This window comes from Zonotrichia leucophrys, chromosome 5 (assembly GCF_028769735.1).
Source record: "Zonotrichia leucophrys gambelii isolate GWCS_2022_RI chromosome 5, RI_Zleu_2.0, whole genome shotgun sequence".
In the NCBI taxonomy this organism is placed as follows: domain Eukaryota; kingdom Metazoa; phylum Chordata; class Aves; order Passeriformes; family Passerellidae; genus Zonotrichia; species Zonotrichia leucophrys.
In genome coordinates, this window is record NC_088175.1 from 46,359,540 (window position 1) to 46,385,422 (window position 25,883).

A 25,883-nucleotide genomic window follows, 5' to 3' on the forward strand; every position below is an offset into this window, starting at 1 on the left:
AGGCAAAACCTGAACTAAGAACTATTGAACAACAAATAGCACCTCAAGTGACTACTTCAGAATATTTCAGCTTCCAAAGTAAATTTTTCTCTCCTTAAAACTATGATCCCTTGATTTCCTGATCCCCAGAATCATCAAAAAATGGAGATTTCATGGCATATGATTTGGAAGTCTACATTGCCTATTGAATAAATTTCCCAATGAAAAAAAGTAAATAAGGGCTTGGGCTGCATTAGATCAAGTTTAGCAGCTAGACAGCATGAGGGAGTTTCCTTGATGAATTCTGTATTTATATATATATCTCAAATAATAAAAAAAAATCAAGGTTTTCTTTTATGACCTGTTTTTTTTCTCACTGTACTAAACAGGCTTTGCTTCATGGAATTAAAAAAACTCACTCTTCAAAATGTGTTTAATCAGAGAAAAAGCTGTAGTACCACACATGTATTGAAACAGAGAAGGATGTTTCTGGTTTTTTTGCTTTTTTTCACACCTAAAGTGATTCAATAAGGTAGTTTAAAGAGCAGCATAAGAATGTCATGCATGATTTGCTCTGACTTGGAGAAAGATGAGACGAACTTACCTCCTGAGTGGCACGTGTCCCTGGAGCTCTGTGGCTCTGCTGTCCCCACAGGTGCTCCTGGCTGTTCCCCACACCCCCAGCAGAACCTGTGCTGTGCAAAGCAGACTGCCACAAGGGAGAGTGAAAACCTGCCTGGGAGCAAAAGATGTGTCCAAAACAAATGGGCAGCAGCAAGAGGTGCTGTGGGATGGGCTGGCTCCAGGGATGCCCAGAAACAACCCCAAATTTGACTCAAGTTCCTTAGGAAGCCCTTGTTTGTCTCCTCAGCACGGTTTGGGTGCAGCAGCATCCAAAAGAGGAAAGGAAGAGAGTTGACATTTTGTTGTGACAGGTTGTGCACTCCACTTATCTCTTGCACTTACAGGATGCAATCTATATTCATGAGAGGAAAAGCATTTGCATTTAAGCTTGCTTAATTCAGAAAAAATTTGTGGACCACTATCCTTGCAGCATTCTGTTCCAAAGGATTATCAGAATGCTGTTCTTTGCTGCTCACCCACACCAGACCTCCTCGGGTTCCTTGGATTTAAATAAGCTTCAAGTCCTGCTCTCCACATTCCCCTATTCTTTATTTCTGTTATGTGAGCACCCCAAGGTCCCAGTCAGAATTTCAGGAGTTCCCAGGATGGTTCATACTGACATTCCCTGTCCCAGGGGGTATCTGAGCACTCGTGTCCATCACTGCAATCCAGCCCTGGCAGCACCCACAGAACCAGGGAGAATATTTAAATAACACAGAGTTTTCTGTGTGATCAGCCTGTAGCCACCACACTCTTCCAGGACCTCTGTACTCCTGTATGCCATTTATTCCTTGCCACAAAAACCAGCATCACCTTCCCACAGCAAACAGCTGAATGACACGCTTGTGTCTTCCAAATCCACACCAAAGAGCCTGGGTGGACACATCCACTGAAATACAAATCAGTTCTTGTCACTGTGATCAAAGGAAGCTAAGGGTCAAACAGGCAGTTGAATAAATTCAGGAGAAGATACTGAGATAAGTTTTATGAAAGTTTGATAGACTGACTAAACCTAATAATCTAAATATAATATTAAAAAAAGAAAACAATCAGAAAAACAGTATTAAAAATTATTATAGATTGACTTATTTTCAATTTCCTATGACCTAATTCTACTTTTCAATTCTAAGAAATTAAGCCAGTGAATTTAACGACACTGTGGAATAATCTTAAAAGCATTCTGGGAACTTGTGTCTTAACACAGGCTTTCACCTTGTTTTCCTTGGTTTGGGGGTTTTTTAAATTATTTTTCATTTTAAACCATGTGGTTTGGCATTGTTTTTTTTTGTTTGTGTAGGTTTTTTGGTTTTGTTTTTTAGGAAAAGTAATCAGATGAATCTACAAAGTAATAAAACACTTTGGAGTTACTTTAAGTTGTTTATCCTGTCTTCATGCAGCTTGTTACAACAGACTGACTGACTCCAGCTCATCATATAGGAGACATTTTTAGAATAATTTTTAGAATTATTACCAGGATAATTCTGGTATTTTAGTTGCCAGAATTATGTGCACCATTAAATACATGTGCATAGATGCAGGCTAGTAATGTATTACATGAAACAGAATGCTATGGTAAGCAGATGTTCCCAGGATAAAGTGTATCTGATGTGCAATAACTTGTTAAACAACCTTTAAATTTGTCAAAACTATTATTTAGCAAAGAAAGGTAACTAAAAATATTACCCAAGAACTTAATGCAGCTAAAAGTTCACTGGTTTATTTCTCTTATCAAGAGTAACAGTCTGAAACATTTTACATTAATTTACAACCATCAAAAGCTCCTTGTGTTTATCTGACATAGGTGACATTGGGTAGTCCAGTTAGCACTAATCATTATCCCAAAAATTCAATCTTTTTTAAGAGGTTAAACATTTTTGAGTCATTTGTTGCCAAAACACATGATCAGTCTACAACCACACAGAAAGTAGAAATTTACATTTCTACAGAGCCGCTACCATCACTATGAAGACACAATGCCAAGTTTACAACATTCTGCAAGTTCTCACTCTTCCCAGCATTCAAGGCAGCAAAAATTCCCTCTTCACTTCTTACTGCACACAGAGGAATTACAGTAAAAGGGGAAATTTTGATCCATAATGTCACATCAAGGGTAACAGAAGTGCTTCTGGGTCATTTGCTATTTAAGTAGGAAACGAACAGGGCTGTGGAACAATGAGGATTCTTCTCTGAGAAAGGGCAGGTTTTCTCCTCAGCCTCAGTCTGTGCACACTCCTCTCCTCTCCTCCCAGCAGTGAAAATGGCCTGAGCTCATTTGTGGGGCAGGAGAAGCCAAGCTGAGATCCCTGAGGGTCCCTGTGCAGATGTGCAGGGCTGGGCAGAGCAGGACAAGGAGAGGAGGTGCAGTGTGACAGCTCCAGAGCTTGGATCAGTAACTCACATACAGAGCAGCACAGCCCAGTTTCACCCATTGGAAACATCACAACTTTGGTTTCCATGAGTCCCTGCTGCGTCCCTCAGCAGCCAGAGCAGAGCTGTTCAGAGCTGCTCAGCCCCCCTGGCAAAGAGAGGAGCTGCCCTGCTTTCCCTGGCACCAGCCTGCAGCCCACAGCACAGCCCCTCTGCTGGGCTAGGCCAGAGGCCAGCACAGCACTGTCCTTTGGCCACTGGCCTGTGCCCACAGTGCCCAGCAGAGCAGGGCTGCAGCACCCTGGCCACTCCAGAGAGCTCCACAGCCTCACAGGGTGCCTGGTGGCTCCCTGGGGCTCCCTGCACTCTGCTTCTGCCATGGGGAGCCTCCAGCAGCGTGGGCTAGGGGCAAAGGGACAGCAGCACACTCCAGCAGGATGCAGCAAAGCCTCTCACCACCCCTCCTCCTGTTCTGGCATTCCTCAGCCATTCCTGCCCCAGGCACACTGCTTTGTGCCCTCTGCCTGGAGTCCCTGTCCCCTCTCCCACAGAGGCAGCAGCAGGACCCTGTTTGGGATGAAGCACAATGCCAGGAGCACACAGAGCTGTGTTCCTCCTCTCTGCTTTGCCAGCTCTCCCTGTGGCTCCTGCAGCAGCCCTGTGCCCTGCCTAGGCCATGCCCAGGGCAGCAGGGACACACAGCTCCCTCCTGGCAGCAGCACAAACCATTCCCCACCTCTGGCCAGGCTGAGGCAGCTCCTCCCCACAGACAGGAGGGGCACAGCCCCATCCTGAGGGGCTCTGCTCCCCAGCTGTGGCCAAAGCCATTGTCCCTCCCTGTCACACCACGGCCAAGATGTGTCCTTGCCCCACACACAGCTCAGCAAGGCTGAGGCAGGAGCCCCATTTGCTCAGAGATTCAGAGCCCAGCTCCTGGTGAGGGTTTCTGCTGTCACACTGGGGTGTTGTTCACACACAGCAGTCAAACTCCTTGTGCCAATGCAGTGAAACCCAGCAGCTCTGGCTCCACACCCTGGAAAGGGAGCACTGGCCCTGGCTGCCCTGGGAAATGTCAGTACCGCTCCTAAGAGGGCACAGAGGGGAGTTTGGTGCCCACTGCAACCCTTGGCATGGCCAGTGGCCAAAGGACAGAAATCACAAGTCCATTTCCAAATGGATGGGACTGTGGCTGTCTCCCTTCAGGGCAGAAGGTCCTCGAGGTGCATTACTCAGAGAATTGATTGTATGGCCAGAGGAGATGTGGGTGTGGGCAGGACAGCACTGAGACAACATTTTGATCAGCACAGATTTCCCTAGAGGCCCTCTCAGAATAGCTTTGTCTCCAATGGGAAGCACAGCCTGAGGAGAGGGACACAGAGCCTGGGAATCCTGAGGAACAATTTGCCATAGACAACTTTTTGTCTGGCTGAATCATTGCCCCTCTCCTTCTCTCCAGCCAGACAGGGAAAGCAGCTCTCCTCTGCTCCACAAGGTGCTCAGAAAAGGTGGAGAATACCACAACTGAGGCTCATACAAGAACCTTATTCAGCTTTAAAGAGTGCTGTACCAAGAGCATCATCTATGCACAGCCTGCATTTAACATGGGGCTCTGTGTTCACCTGCAGGTGCTCAGAGGGCAGAATTTTACATAACCTGGAAAATGCCTTTTGCTGTCCCAGGCCTATGCATGGGGACAGCACTGGGATTTAGGAAATAATCTGATCTGATGTAACAGTTGCAGACAGCCCAAAATGGAAATGTCCAGGGGGTCAGGGCCTGTTTTCCACTGCTGTGGTGCCCACAGTTTATCCTGGTATCACTCCAAGTAAGCCAATAGGTCACTAACATGGACACTGTGTGAGCCAGACCCTGAACATGCAAGCTGATATTCAACCTTTTGCTTCATGCCACATGTAGTTCAGAGAAAAACTGCACCTTGTGCAGCTCTTGGCCTCACTGGTTTGAGTTTAAACTGTGTCAGCCTCAGCTCTGAATTTCCTGTGTAGCAAATGTTAAGAGAGTCATCAATCCTGTTCTCACTTTCAGCGAGGCCGAGCATGAACCCAGCTTTGTTGAGGTACCATGCATTAATGGTTCTTCCCAAACCACACTGCTGAGCCTGCCTGTCCTCATCAGCTTTTAGAGGTGCTGATAAAGCAACGGGGCAGAGCTCTACAAACTTCTGCTTGGCGCCCTTCAGTTACAGAAACCATGGGCAGTCTCCAATTCAGGGACCCGTGAGGTATCCTTTGGTACCCAAATGGTATTATCTGGAAAGGAATCAAAATTCTGTTCACCAAAATATTTATATTAGCTGAGAAAGCCAAACTCTGCCAAGAAGGGAGCTGGCCAGCTTCCCTGGAGTGTCTCTGCCAATGTGTAAAACACAGCCCCACCTACCACAGCCCCTCTGTGCATGCCCAGGGCTGGTTCAGCCTTTAAGTTCAGTGCCAACTATTTGTAAGGCCTCAGAAATCTGGAGACTTTGGAGCGCAGCAGCCGAATGAAGGATCTCGGGAACATCTCTCTGGACTCCTGGGCTGTGTACTTGAAATAGTTCTGTGGGTGTGCCAGCACGTCAAACAGGGCTTTTATCAGCTTCTTGTCCTGGGAAAAGGGAAGCAGATTTTATATCAGCTCCACAGAGGAGTTATGGTCAGTATTACCGAAGTTTAATGCCTGTCTAACTCTAAAAAGATTATGGGGGATTTTACTTTTCAAGTGTTTAAAGGGTTTGGAAGCATAGCAGAGCAAGGCTGACTTTCAGGCTCCTGGAAAGTCATTGGTGTTCCAAATTAGCAGCTCCAGAATTTCTTCCCTCCTCATACATCCAAGAACAGCAAACAAACCACAAAATGAACACACACTTGAGCTGATATCCAGTAAAACAAAGGCATGCACTCAACTTGCCCATGGAAGTCCCCTAACCAAGGTCAGAGAAATCCACAAAGAGATTTCTTTTGCCTAGGGAGGAAAAGCCTTTGCTAACCTACAGGCTACAAGGAGCAGCACCCAGTGCTTTCCCAATAAATTTTCAGTTTCCGTGGTAGCTCTGATCAACCTTCAGTCCCCCTGAGAAAAGGGTCCCCTATCCCCTGCTCTGCACAGCCAGGATCTGCTGGGTCACCCCATTTCCCCGGAGCAGCTCATGCCTGGTGCACCAAGGAACAGCCCTGATGTAGAGCAGGAAGCAAGCTCACTTGCACCAAACAATGTGATTTCCAATCAAAACCAACATGTTCAGTGGAAGGAATGTACCTTAAGTATTTCTTGGTGATTTTCAGATGCATAAAGTCTGCCATCCCGAACAATGTCCTCTATAAGCTCCTGGTAATCCTCTGTGGGGAATGCACAAGAGAGTCATTTGCAGCTTCACTTCCCTTACAGACTCAATACCTCCAGTGGTTACACATGGAAGCCCTGCCTCAGAAGAGCCAGTAGTACCTGACATATTAGCAGTAAGAAAATATTCCTAACACTTTTCTTTTTATTATGAGAACAGTGTGCTCTGCTGAGCTGTTCAGCATCAGTCTGTCAAAAGCAAAGGAAATCATAAAGCACCAGAGATTGGAGTGCATGTGGTAACCAAGTAACCTGCCTTAAACCAACTGAACTGCAGGGACCCATCTGTACACACCCACAGCCTGGTTATTGACGTCTTTCTACAGGAAGAAGGAATAAAAAGATTATGTAAGAGGATGCTGTCTTAAAAGTATATATCATGACCTGAAATTCTTCAAAAGGAGAGGTCTCCCCTGAAAAATTACTTTTCCACCACTAGTAAAACTCTGCAGACCAGAGCAGGGATGGCTCCCTCACAATTAATCCAGTGTGAGCAGAACATACAATATCACCTCACTTATGCTGAAGTGCAAATCCTCAGCTCCAGTTTCACACCTCGTGATTCTGACAAGGCTGAGGTGAAAATCTTTCCCCTCAAGCCTCTTTTCAATATGGGTATTTTGCTACCTGATTCTAGGCCACAAATGGTAGCAGGAACACCATAAAACACAGGTACTTGGGCTCTACCTAATTCCTAACTGGGGCCACCCAAAGAAGATGGAAAGGCACAGAAGTGCATGAAACTTAGATTCTATGTCTGAGCTCTGTAATTTGCAGGCCAGAGCCCAGAACCCCAGATTTTTGTTTGGAAGACATGGTGGCACTTCAAAGACTGCAGTGCACTGCAGAATTCCTTAGATTAGGTTTAAATGGACCAGCTCCTGGTGACACGGCTGGGCTGCCCTGCTGCTTAGGGAGGGGAACCCTGCCCTGCTGCAGCTGCACCACACCAGCCCAGCTGCTCGCTCCCACTCACCATCATAGGTCACATAAGGGACCTGGAATCCCTTGGCACTGTTCCCTTCATTGGACTTGAACTGGATCCAGAGTTTCTTGGACCTGGAGGTGAAGGCTATGGGGCGCTCGTAGGTCTGGCAGGTCTCATACGTGGTCACCGAGTTGGAGGAAGCTTTCAAAGCAAAAGCACAATAGGCAGCTGTGGGACAATACTTCTTGCTACAGGGTTGTTAGAGCTGTTTTCTGTTACCACCAGAAAATGCTTGCTGGTGTTAAGAAAACTCCTCAAAATGTGGCAGGCCATCAGTGGATGGCAGGCCCTCAATGAGGGACTTCTTGGTGAGGGAATATTTTCCTTTTTTCTAAAATAACAGTCTACTGTTTGAAGGACGTGCCTACACTAGAAACTGAGATTGTTTATCCACACATCAGGCACCTGTAAGGATTAGCAAGCATTTCCTCTTTCCTAACCCAGGCTAGAACTGCTTAGCATAATGCATGACTGGTTAGCTTGAACCACCTACCCCTTCTTAACAATATTTCTCTCAGTTCACTGGCACATCATGGCCTTGTACCCTCTGAATTTCACTGAAACCTATGGGGCAGCATTGCCAAATAGGACTTCTTCATTTGCCATTTAAATAAATTTCTGCTTTTAAATAGATGCCAGGCAGACTACATTGAGTTTCTGCAAACAGCAATGCCTGTGTTTCACGCTGTGTTTCCCCCCGAGCTGTGCCCCAGTGGGTGTTCCAGACTCACAGCTTTTCCTCATCACCAGGTAGTCTCCACACTCGTCCTCGATGGGCAGGAATATTTCCGGGACCACGATGAGGATGCGGCGCTTGGGCGGCGGGTTGATGCTCCAGGTGCACTCGGTGTTTGCAGGGTAGTCCCCAGGGTAGTTGGGTGATTCAATGTACCCAGTGTAATCTCCCAGCTCCCCTCCACACTGCCTGTCTGGAAAAGGAGCACACAGTGCAGGACAAGGCAAAGAGAGGCCGCCCTGCAGCCCTCCTGCAGCCACGGGGGGCAGACACACATTTCCCTTTCTGCATCTGCTGCAGGTACAGCTCTCTTTGCCAGCCTCTTACATCCCTGTGTGGGTGTGTTTACAATGTGTGTGTGTGTGCAGGCACTCCAGAGCTGGTTCTGAGCAGTCACCTCTCTGCCCTCCATTCTCCCTCCTTAATTTACCCTCAGCTACCACAAATCCAGAGCAGTGGCTCCCTTTGTAATGGACTCCTTCAAAGGTTGTTATTAACAAGAAATGGGGAGAAAAGTTTTAATGGCACGACCCCGAGCAACCTAGCACCAAGTGGCAAAACACAGCCATCCCTTACCTTGACAGGGCTGATGGAACCAATCTGCAGAAATGGTGTCTCACAGACCTCAGTGAGCCATGTGGGGTGAGATGCAGGCAGCTAAAAAGGAGCAAGCTCTGCCTTCTCTCCAGCTCCCTGGAGCAAAGCTGAGTTTTGCCCTTAGGCCCACCCCAAACATTAATGGCCTGGTCTTTTAATTTGTAAGAGAGCATCAAAACCATCTTGCTGTACTTACTTTTGCACTGTGTTATGTTTGTTGAGCCATCAAAATCAGTAGTGGTGTTTCCAGGGCAGGCAACGCAGTAATTTTGTCCAAACTCAGGCTGGTATGTCCCGATTGCACAGCGAATACATCGGTGGGTTGAGGTGTTGTAAAAATGGCCAGGAGAGCACTGAACTGGACAGTAATTAAATAATCATGGTTTAAAAGTGGAAGCAGCATACCAGAATATGCTTTTATACATTTGTGCAAGACCTAGTGTCATCTCAGAAACTGAAATACCCTATTAGTAAACTGTGGGGGTAACAAAAAAGAGGTAATTAAGCAAATTTTAGTTCATCAGGTTATTCTGTGCAGGTTCAAATTTCCCAAACAAACACTGTAGAATGGTTCTGTGTGAAAGCAGCAATAAAACCACAGTAATAAACAATGAGAGAAACAAAACAACTTCAGTTTATCAGGTTATTTTGTGCAAGTTGCAAAGATCTACTAGCAAATGTAGTTTTCTGTGCTGCACAGTCTCTTTTTTTCCTATTCATTTTAAGCTCTGCTTACTCCCAAATAATTCTTGCTGAGTTTTGGAAGCTAGCTCAGCCAGGAGTCCTTCCCTACATGCTGCCCCAATCCAAATGCTTCAGATAAGCTCCAAATAGTTCTTGCATCTGTGATTCCACGTCTCATGTGGTCTCTTCCACATGCAAATTCCTGAGCTCTTCATTCCAGTTAATAGAAAGAATTTCTTTAATCTCCACTCCAATTTGAAAACTGAACCTCATTTATAGACTTGTTTTTGTTTATGTTAAATTAAACTGAAATCAGTTCCTCTTATCTTGATCCAGAGTTTTAACATCATTTTTTAGTACTTCAGTTTCACAAAATTAAGTATGAAAAGGCAGTCTTTGTGGGTTCAGTGGTTCTACACTGAGGGAAAGTATTAGATATCACACTACTACCAGCAATATTAATTCTTCAATGATACTGCTAAATTCTTACAATATGTTGCAATTCTCAGTAAACATAACTGAAATGAGAGATCTCTTAATCCAAACCACTACCAAATGTTTGCATCAGGACCTTATTTCTACCCCTTATTTCTGTGTACTTGAGGTAGTTCTGCGGGTGTGCAGAAAATATACTCTGCAGCAGTAGATTTTCTGTTAAAGACTTTGTCCTCTAGTGATTTATATAAGCAATTTTCTTTTACCCATGCTTTTGGTAACCAGTTTTAGAAAGAACTGAAACTGAATTTCCTCACAGCCAGGCCAGGCCATCTTGCTGTGAGATTCCTGCAAGGACTGACCCTCAGAAGGAGAAAGAGCCTTCTCTGAATGCCCCACCTGAGCAGCAGCATTTCCTTTTGCCGCGGGCCAATGCAGTTCAGACAAACCCGGCTCACCTTTGGTCTCACAGTCCTGGAACAAGGCTGCCCCGCTGTGCCTGGTGGTGAGGGCTCCTCCACAGGGAAAGCAGGACACCCTGCCAGCCTCGGGCTGGAACGTGCCCAGGGGACAGGGCAGGCAGGGCTTGAAGCCATCAGCAGAGTATTCACCAGGGGGGCACTGATCTGCCATGGGAGAGCACACATTAGACATGAAGGAGTGTTGGAGCCTGCACAGGACCCACAGCCCCACGGGGAAGCTGCTCTGCTTTGCAGGGGCAGCTGGAGCAGGGATCCAGAAAGGAATGCTGGCAACACCTGGAGCTTCACACCCCCAATGTGCACTGTGGCAGCCCTTGGGGCTGGGGAGCTCTTCGGGGAGCTGGGATGGATTTCACACCTTGTGCAAGGCCACACTGGACACCCAGCCTGTCCAGGGCTCCCTGCTCCTCTGGACAGTGCAATGATGGAGTGATTATCTCCTCATTCTGGCTAGAGAGCTCTTGAACTCCTTCCAAAGGAAACAATTTAGCATTGAACCTAAGATGCCAAAAACATACTTCCAGATTTCTGTTCAATCTTATTATTGAACATTTATATCTCATAACCATTAGTATTACTAATTGTGTGAAAAGCAACAAGTAATTGTGCAAATTCAGTAAACCAAACATTATGCCCCAAAGACTTTTAAAGCAGAAATACTCTTGTCATTCCTTTGATAATCTTGGGTAATGGTTATCTGTGCACTGAGCTGCTGTGTTCTGTATGGTGCACAGACAGCACTAACCCAATCTAACTGATTTTCCTTCATCACACACCTCAGTATTATCCAGCAAGCCCAGCAATATTCATGAGTATCTTTGAGAAGTTCTGGTTTTCAAGCTCTTCACAAAAGAACTGGCTTCAGTGTCAGCATTTAATAATTACCCTGCTCTGGAAAGGCACAAAACACTGTTGCAGTTGTTCAGCTGTGCTGAAAAACTCTGTCCTTTTAAGACCTGTTACGATAATAAACTGTTAGTTTTAGTTTATAGCTCCAATAAATCACTCAGTGAATAGCTGTTTTGTTAGGAAGTTAAATTGGCCTTGGCTTCATTTCAGGATGTATGAGTAACAACAAGCAGGGCATTAACTACCGGTCATGATCAATGATGAAGAGTTTTGTTTGTGGCTGATATACCAGGAGGAATCGCTGGGTGCTCCTCCTTGGCTTAAAAATAAAATGCAGCAGGTTAAGCAATGCTCTGTGGCTTATCAATGAGAGCTTGTGAGCAAGTCTCAGCTCCTGGTTCTAACTTTTTCCACCACACATCACTCCTGCCCTCATAAGGACACACATTCATTTGCTCCCACACTTTTCAAGCCTTTCTCCATTTTATAAACATTCCTACAGAACACTCATCTCTGTACAATTTGTGCACTTCCACAAACATGAATTAATTCAGGCTTTCATTGCAGCACTCCTAATAAGGTAAGGAAAGAGCACTATTTACAATTCCATGACAAGGAAAGACAATTCAGGGTTAGGAAAGGTGATCCTGAGAAGTGCCTACTGACTTCAGAAACCTGGAGGAAATAGAAAGACCTGAGCAAATCTTCCCTCATACAATTCCATGGCTCCATGGGAAATCAGTGCTCTGAGTGGCCTGGCTGGAAAATATCAGCTTATCTTTTTCCATTCATTTTAATTACATGTCAAGTTTGGGGTGGTTTGGGGATTTTTAGGTTGGTTCCTTTTTTTTTTTTTTTTTGCATTTGGGAGAAGGGATATCTCTGTTCTGTGTTTTCAACAGAAACACTAACCCTACAAATTCGGGCTTAAAACTGCACTTCAAGTTTCCTGAACTTGCTCAGAGTCCAGCAGAACATCCATCAGAGCTCAAAGGAATCCTGTCCCAGGCAGGAATCAAACCCACAGCTCATGTGCAAATGTTGCATTTGAGAACTTATCCCATCAGATCTCTCTTGACAACTTTGCCATCTGCATCTTACTTGTCTTGAAACCACATGTTGGGAAAATTGTGGAGCTCCCTGTGGAATACAACTGAGTTAATCTAAATCTTCTTGGGTTACTTAACAAAGTGCCTAATTTTTGAAAATTTGCATTGCGGAAGTAAACTTAAAAAAACCCATTCAGCCACCACTGAGATTCTCCATCTGGGCCAAAGGAGAACTTGTCCATTAAATCAGAACCATTTGAGTCAAGTGTTTCCTTCTGATTTTCCTAAGAGAAAGAAACAAGGCTGTCTAGCTACCACCACTGCACCAGGGTGTTCAAAGCTGAAAAAAGCTCTGCCTTCTGAGACACACCAAACACTTCAGGCTTTGATTGATCCTCTGCATTTGAGAAAAGAGGTCAGTACACCCACATACAGATTTTGCTATTTACAACCAAACAACTACTCAACATCCAATATAAATATTGGAATTACTCCGTGCCATATCCAAGTTTTAATGCCTCAAACTCACAAATATTTCTGTTTCTTCACGTGACTACATCAAATCAAGCTTTTCACAGTGGTACAAGTGTCCAGACAGTTCGATCCATAAACACATTCCCTGTAAACTGCCCCCAGCTCCTCCTCATCCTCCACCTAGAAATGTTTCCCTCATCCAGCCCCAGTGGAGCACAGAGCTGGGGGAGTGAGGAAAGGCTGTTTAGAAGCTCACAGCAGTCACAGGGGCTCAATTTAGCATAACAAATAAGACTTAGTGTTAGATTCAATTATAGTAACATTAATAATAGGGCTGTTATTTCAACACAGAAATCATCCAAACTCTATAGGGCTGTGCATAAAATTAGGATGAACCTTCTCTTAAAAAGAAGCCCAACAAAATTAACAAAAAACAAAAATCCACAAGAAACACCTCTACGAAGTTAAACTTCTCCAGATATTTGCTTAAAGGAAACAAGTACAGAAGTTTGTGAGCTTCAGTTCTGAAAATTAGAAACTGCATGTTCCCACCTGCCATGTGGGAAATACCCAGTCAGAACCAGATCTGAAGATTTGCAAATAATGACATTAAATCACAATTCCACTGGCTGGCTTTGCTCTTTTTTTCCAGAAACTTGATTGTTTTTTCCCCAAATGAACAAAAGAACCAATTGCCTCTGGTAGACTTCATTTCTGCAGCCACTGTCTTTGTTTATCTTCAATGCCCATTAAAAACCTGGTCTTGAGTCTCATGCAGCAGTTTTAAAGGGGGAAAAAAAGTGAAAGCTTTTCTGATGCAAAAACAAAAAGAAAAGGGGGGTGGGGGGGAAGAGAGGGGCCCACAGGGAACCAGGATTAACAGTTACAAAGACATTTAAAGGTTCTTCCCCTCTTTTCAGCACATTAGCCTTTGAGCATTTGCTCCTATAGACAAACGCCGTAGTATCTCAGGGGCTGAGAAGGTGAACCTCATAAAGGAGGTCATGATCCACCAGTTCACCATTTTCTTAAGAATGATGCCTTGACTTTATAAGGAAAATCACCAACAAGTGATGCAAATTGATTCTGAAGCGGCATCCTTTAAGTTATTGTGTTTGAGCAGGTCACACATTTAGGTCACATGAGATGGTTTCACATCCCAAGGATTTATGTCTTGAGTCTATGATTTTCAGGGCAAGCAGGTTAGCAGGAAAAACAGCCCCCTTTTCCCCCATTTGATAAATTCATTTCTTCTTCTTCTTGCATTTTCACAAAACTGTAAGAAAATACTCACAAAAAACAGCAGTTGTGCAACACAACAATTATAATGACTGCAAAGGCAGGCAGCACTTTGATTTTCCTTTTAGATACCTCTCTCATACTTTTATAATGCCAATATCATACCACACACAAACCTTTGAGACGTGGTTCATCATTTTGGATGAAATGTTATTATCTTATTTGCATCCTCTCAGTTGAGGGGACAAAGCTGCTGAATGCTGAGCAACAAAATGCACTGACACCTCCCACACAAGATGAAGCTGCTCATCATCCCCATCCTGTGCCAGTGCGGCTCATGGCTGCTGCTCTCTGAGGTGACAGCCCTTTGGGGAAACCCACTTGCAACTGCTGTGGAGCAAAGATATGCTGTCATATCCTTTCTTGCATCCATTTCAGGGAATGGTGATTCTCAGAGCCTCCTGTCAACTCTGGAAGTATTGGTGTGACCAACACAATAAAAAAAAAGACATACAAAAAAAAACCAACCAAAAAACACAAAAACAAAAATATAGATCAGGCAAGGTGTGCTTTTGACACCATGGGATGTGATCAAGGTATGACAGAGTTTTAAGCAGTGCAAGAGCAGCTAGATTGCTTGTTGTTCGAACTTATTTTCTTTCAATACAGAGGTTTCTGGTAAATCACTTTCTGAAAAGGAACTGGCAGTATTTAAACACTCGTTCTTTGGCTGTTAAATCTCTCTGAAGTCAAGCTCATACTGGACCAGGAGTACTTCTAGCCAGGCTAGAGAGTGAGACTGCATCCTCCCCAAGACAAATCTCCTCTCAAGGCAGCATGCAGCATTTCCAGCATGCTCAGAGGGCTCACACACAGGCTTGGTGCACTGACATTCCAAAATGGATCTTTGTTACCTTAAGATCTACTTCAAGGCAGAAAAATCACACTTCTGCTAGGAGAATCCAGTTTTCTGGGAAGGCTGATGAAGGTTCCATGTTGCAATATGCATTTCATGGGATATCCATGGTTATGGGCCTATCACTGGTTGCTCCTTGGAAGCCACACTCAGGACTTCACGGGATTAACCAACACAAGCCAGTGCCAAATGGGCTCATCATAGATACAGAACTCACACATAAGAAGGTAGAAAAGTGCAACATCTGAGCCCCTAAAGCATCAGAAAATCCCAAACAAAACTGTACAATAAACAGCAAAGTTGAAATAAACCACACTATCTCTTGCAATCAGCAGTGAATTCCCTTTTACCACAAGCAGATGTTTAAAGAACAGCAGGCACACAAGTGCCAGCATCCAGCATATTAACAATGATAAAATACCCTGGAAGCCACACGCAATGTGTTCCTGGTGTCTTTCTAATGCATTTCTTCTCTACTGTGCACCACTCAAGACCATAGAAGTCAAGACAGGAAAATCAGGGATAGAACTACCTTACCAGAAATGTGAAACCAAATGAAATTTATCTTGCTGCTGCAATTGCAGGCCAGTTACCCAGCACAAAAATTGTCAGAACAGGAGTTTGACTCTTCCTCTGACACTGCTCAAATACAAATAATGTTTCAGACAGTGCTGTGCCAGGGGAATTCTACAAGAGGACCAAAACTATAAGAAGACCAAATACTCCAAGTATTTGAAAACAATGAACTAAAACCTGCATTTTACTCAGTAACTGCATCAAAGAAGACTTGTAAATCCCTTTGGCTTGCTTTGTTCCCTCACTGCTTCCTACTCCTCTGGCCAGTCTCAGCCAAAGTCCTTTGCTGTCCAGAGGCTGCATCCACCACCTGCCCTGCATCTATCTCCTGACCAGTATCTCCTGCTGTGCAGCCTCTTTCTCCCCAGAACCACCAGCCTGTCTAGGTAAGCAGACCCCAATCCCATCCAGAAGCAGCTCTGCAAAACAATCAGATCAAAACAAAGGAACAAAACCAAAATTCCCTCTCCCACACAGATCCCTGAACCAGCTTCTTGCCTTTCTCCACACTATTCCCACTCTATTCTCCTCTGCCCAGCCTGTTTCTTAGCTCCTTCTGCCTGGCAGCCCAAGCAGCAGCAGCCCCCAGTCCCACCTTAGCCATTCACCCAGGGACAATCAGCTTTTCCAGGGAAATGAGGCATTCCTAACAATTCTCTACTTTTATGTCCTCTCAGCAACTGGGAGCTGGCTGCCCAGCTCCAGCAGCCTGACAAGTGGTGTAGGAGGTGTCAAAGATGCTAATTTTCTGTACATTTAGTGAAAATAAGCAGGGGAGCAAGTGCAAGGAGAGAGCCCTCACATCAGTGTAAGGGAAAGGCTGTGGTGTGAGTTCCACCTCCTGTTTGATCCCAGGGAATCTTCACAAGGATTTGGTCTGAGTGACTCGGCTGCAGAAAGGGAGGTTCAATGAGGCATTGCACCTTGTCAGGCACGAGCAAACCCAGCCTGAAGGCATGAGACACACAGGGCCATTCCAGTGCTCACAGCAGCCCTGTTGGGGTGCCCAGAACAAACTGAGGCACCAATTCAGCATCAGAAGAGGCCTGACTTGCGCAAATTGTTCTTCAAAACCTTTGTCTTCACATGCTCAGTGGCTCTGCTTTAACCATGGGCAGGCTGATTGGGCTCACCCCACCAAAGAGCTTTCTGGGTAGGCCTTGCCCAAAATTCCCTTTTCTCTCTGAACTTGCACAGAAATGCCACGTATGCTTCTCGTTTGTGCTGCGACATTAAACTGATTCTGCAGCTATCTAAAAAAAATTGTGTTTCTTTTCCGTTCCAATTTCTAATTGTAATTCACATTGCCTTCTCCACCTGCAACATTTTTAGCTTGCTCATCGCTGTTTTTTCCAGATGAAATCACAAATATCTTCAGAGTCATACTGTGCTCTGCACAATTGGAATGACAGATTTCTTCAAAGCCTTTCTCTAGCATCCAACAAAATAGCTTGAATATATCCTTGTAAACTCATCTTGGTGAACTTTCCAAAATTTTTAGATTTATTGCAATGTTCCAAGAAAGAAAAAAAAAAAAGAATTCTTAGAGCTTTTTCTGAGATTTCCTGAGTAATTCCCTGCTTGCTTGCACAGATGTTTTAAACAATTTGTCTGTTCTATGAACCCAAGTTTTTCTAGAGTTAGCAAAACTGGATTGGAAAATCTATTCTTAGGCCAAATGCTGGTGATGGAAGACATACTAATTCACTGTGACAAGCATTTTAAAGGCTTGCTGATTCACAATCCACCTACAGACTGCCTGCCCCGTGCAGCCTGAATTGGCTGTCATGGTTGTTAGGCCCCTGTGAGGATGTAACATCTGACCCCTCTCCTCAACTTTTGTGCTTTGGAAGAACTTACCATGGGCTGCATTATGGTGGTGCCCTCCAGTGCCATGATAATTAAGACTTTTCTCAGTGATGGCCAATAAAATCCCCATGAATTTCTAACTCTGTCAGGGAAACTCTCTGGGACTCTGAGCTTAATCAGCAAAGTGAGTGTGACTGTATCAAATTCTGAGCAGCATTTTCCTTGGGACGAGGGAGAGGTGAGGCTGTGCACAAGCTCAGGAACACAGCATTACCAAATTATTACTAAATTACTAAAGCAAAGTAAATGTAGTCTTAAAAGTAACATTGGTGATGTCAAGGCCATTGGTGCCTGATGTTATTCCCAGGATTTCCGCCTTTGAGCTCATTGCAGGCTGGGCCTCAGCTGTAGTGCAGTTCAGTGAGTCCTCGCTCTGCTCTGTAACACTTGAATTGCCAATAATAAATGCACAGGGAGAATTCCAGTAGCACCTCCACTTCTGCACACCCAGTCCTGCTCTCTCCTGGATGGGTGAACCCCGATCCCTCCGAGCTCCAGGCCCGAGCAAAGCAGGGAGCACGGGAGGCGCTCCATCCTCCCCAGCTCCCTCCCAACTCACCACATCTGAGCCCCGGGTGCAGCTGTCCCCCACCACAGGCCTGCTGCGGCTCTGAGGGCCTGGGAGCCCTCCTGGCCACCTCGTGGTCGGCGCCCGAGAGGCGGATGCGGAACTGGTCCCTGCTGACGGTCTTGCGCAGGGTGCGGATGGTTTTCCGGAACCGCTTCTCCGTCTTCTTGCGGGCGCAGCGCACGTCGCATGTGTCTGAAAAGCACCGGGGGTGAAAGGGGTGCCCTGAGTGACTGTGCACAGATCCCACCCAATTCCAATCACCAACCAACTCAAACCACTGAGACAGCCACCTCTGGGAACAAGTGTGAAATCCTCAAGGACAAATACACTGGGCAGCTCTTGGGTCTTTGGAGCTATCCCCATGCCTCACTCTTTCTGAAGCAGTGAAATAATGTTCAAAACAGGAGATACTTTTTATCATCATTTTGCATACAGGCAGAAGCGAAAAATACAGGAATTAAGGAGCAAATGGCAAGAAGCTTCAAAGCGCACCTGGAATTATTTCCCAACCAACCTGTCACCTCCTTCCGGCTCGTCTCAAGCTCAAAGTCCGCGGTGATAAAAATCTCTCTGGTCGCTGCCAGTCTACTGAGGGCTCCAGGGACTTTCTTGCCAGAGCTGCATGTTAGGTTTACATAGTGGAAGCTCTCCATTACTGAATTTTGTCTCTCTGCACGAACAAAATCAAAGGAAGCAAAAGCTTGGCCAGGTGTGTTATTGAACGTTCACCGGCGGGTCATCAGGAAGAGTTAAAGAGGAGCAAACCATCACCTCCACTGGCCAGTGAAAGAGCAGTTTGGCCAGGCTCTCACCTGGTGCACCCTCACAGAGTCATGACCATTCTCATGGCTTCAATAAGGAAATAAGGTTTAGGTAAAGGAAACACCCAGAATAAGCTCTGGTTCTGGAGTACATAACTTGTCACTGAGCATTCAGCACAGTTCCTCACTGTTACTCTGCTAAGGACAAACAGTCAGACACACTGATTCATCATATTGTTTAATGACTCCTTTCTCCATTTTTTCTTTTATTTTTTAAAGTACTCCTACTAATTTTCTGCTGACTTGGTCAATTCCCAGCCTATTCTTTCTGCTTTGGAGCAGATGGAAGAGCTGACCCCACTGCATCCATCTGGGGCTGCTGAAGAGTGAAAGGAAGACAAGAGACAAGAGGAATAACCCTATGACAATAGAGTCAGCATAAAGGTCAGGAGATTTTTCAACGAGGCACCAGACAGCAAGGAGCAGGTGAGAAAGGAAAGAAGAGAAAGATAAAAAGAAGAAGAGAAGGAAGGAATCAAATTTTTTAAAAGTATGGTTGATTTTACTGAGAACTTATCAGCAGCATTACAAACAAAAAAACAATAAGGCCTTTCCTAGCAAGACTGTGAGGATGGCACAAGGAAATCCTGGGATCTGAAATAACTGTTGCAAGAGACATGGCCAGGCAGGAAGAAGTGAAGAACAGAAAACCTTCAGTCCTCTATGCTTTGCTTGTGGTGTACTTCATATCTGGAAAGCACTTAACCCCTGAGCTTTGGCTCTAACCTGCTTACCTGCATTTTTATATCCATACCTGGTATCATCTGCTCCAGACCTTCTTGAAACATCTCAGTCTTTTTCAAACTACATTTTCCTTCATTTAATTTAAAGTTTACGCTTATCTTGATGGCTGAAGCATCTTCAGGAAGAAACAATGAAACACATTATTTTACAAAAAGGAGTAGAAAATTGAGATAGCCCTAATGCCACACCACAATGATGACTAAAAAAAATACAAAGTGATTTGATTTTTCACTGATATGAAGTGATCATCACAGAAAACCTAATGAGATGTCAGAACTCTCCTGCTGTGAAGCTGGTTCACAACTGGAATTAGAATGATGAGTAGTACATTTTATTAGGGGGCAAAAAAAAGTGAGAGACAGAGAAAGACCAGATCTACTATTGGGTGAATTAAACAAGGGTGAGCTGAAATCAAAGGAAATACTCCAAATCATTTCAGAAAATAGTTTATGTCTATGGCTGTAAATGCCTTCTAAACTTTACAGTCCAACAGCTCAACCTAAACACATTGTGTGTTGCCAACACTGTCCAGGTGTGGAAGACTAAAAGGAGACATAATTCCTGGCCTAAGTGTTTATTTCACTTTTTCTTTATTTTTAAGTCTCAGTGTGAATGATGCTGATGAAGCAGTATAAAGGGAATTTTCTGCAGCAATCATGAACTACAATCATGAGGAAGAAAAAGAGCAATAGATTATAAGAGGAGGGGGAAAGTCAAGAGAAACTTTGTTTCACAGTTATCAAAGAAAATAAATCAGTCAAACTATGTAACAGTAAATGTGGTGATTACCCAGCCAGCTGGAAGCATTTGCACTTTGCTGCTTTTTCTTAAGCTGAGAGGACCTGCCACAGGTGAGGGTGTAGGTATCTTGTGTTCCTAACAGACAGACAGACAGTAAAACACAGGCACAGTGCACACACTGAGGACTCCTGCAGCACAAAACACATTTTGAATTCGTTGACTGGCATCAACACACAATGTTGTTCATAAAATATTCCACATTAGAGCTTGTCTCTTCCTAAGCCATTCAAAGGATTCAGGAAAAGAGCATCAGTGCCACAAGCAGCACTGAGTCCTGAGGGATGGAGGGGCTGTGTGGGCAAAATCCCAGACCCCACGCAGGGCTGGAATGCCTTGACCCCATTCACCAGTGCCTCTCAGGGCCAATTAAGGAATGGCCCAGGGAGCACAGAGAATTCTCCCCTATCCTCCCCAGCTTCAAAAAGAAACCTGTTGTGAGAAGGGAATCTGAGGGTAGAGTGTGGTTGTAAAAGACAATGAAAAAGGGGCTTTCCTGGACACTGCCAGGGATACAGCCCTTTATTATCTGCAGTGAAAGAGGAGAGATCTCTGTTTATTGACTGTTTCTTGGGGCTTTCCTGACAGGGAGGAGTTTGGCCTCCCCTACACTGTGTACAGAGCCACATGCTCAGTTCTGTCAGCTCTGACTTACCAGAGAACACCTGCACATCTGGAGAGCAGCTCAAAAAGCATCTGTCACTCCCACCACTCTTGATGCAGTGCAGCAGCACCTTGGGTGACACACTATCAGACAAGGGATCTTTTGTCTCTGAATAGGATAAAACAAACACTCACAGGATTAAAACATCCACCTTCACCCTACCAATAAATCAGCATGCAGCTGCTTTTATAGCCAGCACCTGAGAGCACCCATGCAATTAATATGCTGCTCAGACAGAAAATTCAAGCCAAATAAAATCACTGGAAGATCACACCACAAGAGAAACTTCCTTTATCATGAGCAAGCCTTCTCATGCAGAGGAACAACAGGAAATAGAAGAACGAGCTAGATAAAAGCACAGGAAAGAAAGCATCAAAATCCCTCAAAGTATCTCCTGTTTTTGGGGTTGGTTTGCTGTTTGTTTTCATGAGTTTCAACATCACTACCATCATGCCTTGCTAAAAATTAAAGCAGAATACCAGGAACAATGACTCACACCACTTAACTGGACAGACCATCAAATTTGACTGTAACCACATGGCCCACCAGACACATCAGGAGCAGAAATGTATTTATTAGACACCTTACCAACACAGTCCTTTTTATTCCAGTGCAGCTTGTAGTTAGGCTGGCACAGGCATTCATAATCTCCCAGCGTGTTCACACACAGCTGCTGGCAGCCACCATTGTTGATGCTACATTCATTTATATCTGCAGAGAAAAGGTAAAGATGCTTTTAAAAAGTTGCTCTTCCCAAAGTTATGCACTGCAATTCCACCAGGTAAATGTGGACACAAAAACTGCTCAGTAGGGTCTTGAAGAGACTTCATGAATGCTGCCTGGACGCCCAGTTTCAAGAGAAACAGTTTGTCTTCATGGAAATCCCTTGGTAAATGTCAGACCAGATACTGGTGGCTCATAATTAAACAATATCCAGCCTCAGCAATATGATAACAAATCAACTCTAAGAAAAGCAGATCAAGTCAAATCTCTGTTTCACTGTGTCGAGTTAATTAAAATTTCTAATTTTAAATAAAAACAGAGAACAGGGCAGGATTCACACTGACCAATCCTCCAAAGTGCTCTGATACATGCAACTACTGTGGAACACTTTGGCTCTGTGAGCAAACACCACCATTGTGTGCGCCTTGTCTCTTTTGGCCAAATATCCAATTTTGGAGCCTTGTCCTGCCCAGGAAATGCCAAGAGGAGGAGAAATTTTTGCCAGCGCAGCACATGCTGCCTGTGGTGCACCCTTGCATGCTGCTGCAGGATGCAGCATTGGGCAGTGCTGCATGCAGGGTCAGCACTGGGGCCAATGCAATTTATCCTCCTCATTAAACCTGCATGGTGGGACAAGAGTTCACCCTCAGCAAGGTCACAGATGAGACAAAACTGGGAGGAGTGGCTGATGCACCAGATGGTTGTGCCACTATTCAGAGGGACCTTGACTGCCTGCAGAAATGGCTCAATGGGAATCTCATGAATTTCAACAAAGGGAAATGCAAAGGTCTCTGTCTTTGCTGCTCAGATGCACCCTGAGGAGGGCTTCCCTTCTCTCCCAGGGCTTTATGGCAATTGTACATAAACCCAGAAAGCTGCCATCAGGAAACCTGATCCAAGTCCTATCACATTTGTGCATCTGAGGGTATCTGCTTCCACACACACTTATCTCATTGCTAGAAAGTTCTTGTCACTGCTGTCCCCAGACTGGACACCCTCTAAGTGACAATTTGTTACAAAACACTGTGAAACACATTACAAAACCAGTCCGATTTGGGGGGGGAATGTGCTTTTGACAGAACTGGGACAGCAGGGGTAGGAATAAGCAGCAGAGGAATAATGGAGAAAGAAGGCAACACCTTTAACTGGTACTGCTACCTAAAATACCACAAATTTTGTTTTCATTGACCTTTTCTTATGATTTCAACCTCCTATCTCCAACACTTATTGACTTTTCCCACAGAAGTCAGAAGGTGCTTTCTCAGTGTCCTATCAGCTCTGACCAGCCTGTGATTGCCAGTCAATGAGGGACTTACTGTGGTATGAGAATTAATTAACATCTTCTGCACAGGGGTATGACAAGAAAAGGCCAATTAGCAGCCACAAGCAATATTACAGCTCCTTTTCCTCACTGGTAGCCAAAACAAATTGAATTAATGCAGAGGAATTAAACAGAAGTTGTCTCCTACTAAGTAGAGCACATGACAGTGCTATTCTTTATGTGGATAAGTTTCTGTGTTCATCAGGATAAAACATGGTGATGATGTAGCTCTGTAATCTTATTTGCAGAATTTCTAGAGGCAGAGGGTAGAACAGACAGGCACACAGGGATTTCTGAATTGTTATCTCCAACTGTTCTCATTCTGCCTGAGAAATAAACAGGTCTTAGACAGAATTTAGTAAACTTTGGACTCAGTAAGGTCTTGCCTAAAGCTTATATAAAGCAAGCTTGATTCCATTTAGTGTCCCAGTTATTCATGTTTCCTCATGTTAATTCTGGGAATTTGTCAAATGTCGAGCTTCTACGAACAACTTGCTCTTTCCTTGTAGGAAAGACATAAAAATTTAAGAGTATTAATCTTGGCCAGCGCAAAGTGGCACTACATCAGCTAAATTCCAGCCTACATCACATGAGGATCTGACACGTGCACCTGCAGAATTGTAATTTTCAGAGTCATTCAGAGCTTCCTGTTCAAGCCCTACTCCAGTGACTTTTCACTGAAGTCAATGATTCTTCTGCATGTGAACATTGAATTATGGACTTCAGATCCAAGCACAAAACCCATCAGTTTCTCCTAATAGCTACAGGTCCCATTTGCATGCAGGGTGTGAAGGCAAAAATCACTTGAGCAAAGCCAGAAACGAGCAGGATCAGTGTCTCCTTTTCATTATCGCAGCAAGGGGCAACATTTCCTCCGTAGGACACCTGGGTGTGCCTCAGTGTGTGTCCTGCAGGGCAGGGGGAGGCTGTGCCTGTGCCAGGGCTGTGACTGTGACTCACCTCCACAGTGGGTGAAGCCATAGAGGGCATATCCCTTGTTGCAGGAGCACTGAAAGGTGCCGGGCTGGTTGGTGCACGTGTGGTCGCAGGCGCGTTCGAAGGAGCACTCGTCGATGTCTGCAGGGGACAAAGGGACAAAGGGGACAGAGGGACATCAGCACCCCCCAGGCTGCCCAGGGAGCCCTGAGAGCCTGCAGCTGAAAACTCTTATTTCATTGGGATTACTTTACTTAGAAATTAAAAGTATTGCCTCTGGTTTTTCCTCCCTAAATGAAGTTCTATATGAATATACAGTGCCTGATTTAGGTCTGCTGAAAATCACAGTGCTCCCTGAGAATGCACCATCAAAAGCACCTAAAATTTACCTTACCATCAAAAGCACCTAAAATTTCTGTGCTAGTATATTTTGCATGCCAGGTAAGAGCGTTGCAAGACACAAAAAAAGTTCACATCAACTTCACTAGCACTTTTCATCAGCCTTTTTTCTTGGGCTTTGGCATGAAGCATGATATCACTTCTGAAACAGCCTAGGGAAAGCAACAGAAGTGACAGGGACAAAAGGGAGATGGAAAGCTTTAAGACACAGTCATAAACAGATTTCATTTAAATAAAACCCAAAAAAATCTCAAAAATCAGATGTTTATACAGTAAGTTTTTTCCATATAAATAGTTGTCCTTCTTTGCCTATTTACAAGGCATAAGAATGCACAAAAAAACTCAGGTGAAAATTACATTCTCTTGGTCAGTTCAGTTTTCTGAAATGCACCTTTAATGTCATCTGGTTGCCTAGGAAATCACATAATTCACCATTTGGCTGACTCAACTGACATTGTCTCATCCTGTTGCTTTTCCACAAGCACAGACCATTTTGATCTTCACATTTTTTTGTGCATTTAAGCAGCTTAAATAGAATTGCTAAATCTATATGTACAAACCACTACAGAGCAAAGCAAATATGCTTTGTGAGTCTCACAGGAAAATCCATGTCATCCTCAAAAGCAAATGCTCCGTGACGCTTTAGGGAACAGAGACTCCACTCTGTCTACAGACCCATAATTTCAGAGATCACATAATATCTTTTTCCTTTAATAATGAGCTCATGGCAACTAAATATCCTATTAAGAAATAATAGTTTCACTGCAATGGTGAATCAGTCAGGAAGATGGAGAGAGACACATTGCCTAATTTTCCCTGTAAATTATTTTAAGATCATCAAGGCGGGGGGAAGCATTAACCTCATAGAGAGCTTTTTAATATGATGCTGTCTCTGTCCCTTCCAGATAATAGCCCACTGTGCCATTAAACTTATCTCCTACAATAGCATCAAGCCAACTGTATTAACTCAACAGCTGTTTTAGAAGAAAAAAATCCAAACTGAGGAACAGAAATTATTCTGGAGTCCATTATCACTTCATCATTGTAGTAGATGTCCAAGCCACGCTGATTTGTCCTACTTTTGTTGTACCATTGTCTCTCCAGTGCACATACCTTGACAGGACTTCTCATCTGTTAATAATTTAAATCCTTTTCTGCAGCTGCAATCAAAACTGCCAACAGTGTTTTTACAGAAATGATCACAGCCTCCATTATTGGACTGGCATTCATCAATATCTGTAACAAACAAACAAAAAAAGGCTTCAGCAAATTAACACAGAGCTTCAGCACTCAACCTACAGCCAGATGCAGAAAATAGTCACGTCCAGTCAGTTGGAGGAGCCCAGAAACAAAATCTGGTGAGACTCCCACAAATTAAGGAAGGAAGGAAGATCAGATCCAACTCTTAAGAATGATCCAGCCCATTCAGCCCCAGGACAGTGTTATTTGCTCTCATTTAATGTATTCCTGCCAGTTGCAGTTCGGTAACGCATTCATAAAAGACCATTCCCTAAGTTATGTTTGGAAACACTTTGGCTCCAAGGCTCTCTAAGAGGTTTCAGTATTTTAAACATTCTCTCCGTTTCCTTTCTGTAAGCCCTGCAGAAATCTCAGGCAGAGACTTCCTGAACTACCCCGTCCTTTTCATGGCAACATTAGAATGAGGCCTTTATCTAATATTAATTGACTCAGGCCTGGGG

The 25,883-nt window shown here is 44.4% G+C and overlaps 1 protein-coding gene across 4 annotated transcripts in view; it reads right to left on the minus strand.

Moving 5' to 3' along the window:
- Positions 1–2,310: 2,310 nt before the first annotated feature.
- The window catches only part of SCUBE2 (signal peptide, CUB domain and EGF like domain containing 2), a 42,856-nt gene continuing 19,283 nt past the window's right edge, over positions 2,311–25,883 (minus strand). For 3 of the 4 annotated variants that reach the window (XM_064715074.1, XM_064715073.1, XM_064715075.1), the window contains 14 exons: positions 25,297–25,419; positions 23,809–23,925; positions 21,393–21,515; positions 20,796–20,912; positions 20,132–20,218; positions 19,353–19,457; positions 18,292–18,447; positions 17,766–17,969; positions 10,211–10,378; positions 8,830–8,991; positions 8,032–8,229; positions 7,289–7,441; positions 6,229–6,308; positions 2,311–5,577 (listed from right to left, as the gene is read on the minus strand). In XM_064715074.1, coding sequence (XP_064571144.1) covers positions 5,425–5,577; positions 6,229–6,308; positions 7,289–7,441; positions 8,032–8,229; positions 8,830–8,991; positions 10,211–10,378; positions 17,766–17,969; positions 18,292–18,447; positions 19,353–19,457; positions 20,132–20,218; positions 20,796–20,912; positions 21,393–21,515; positions 23,809–23,925; positions 25,297–25,419 — 1,946 coding nt within the window. In that variant the 3' untranslated portion in view covers positions 2,311–5,424. The remainder of the gene's footprint in view (positions 5,578–6,228; positions 6,309–7,288; positions 7,442–8,031; positions 8,230–8,829; positions 8,992–10,210; positions 10,379–17,765; positions 17,970–18,291; positions 18,448–19,352; positions 19,458–20,131; positions 20,219–20,795; positions 20,913–21,392; positions 21,516–23,808; positions 23,926–25,296; positions 25,420–25,883) is intronic. The other variant, XM_064715076.1, reaches the window with a different exon arrangement.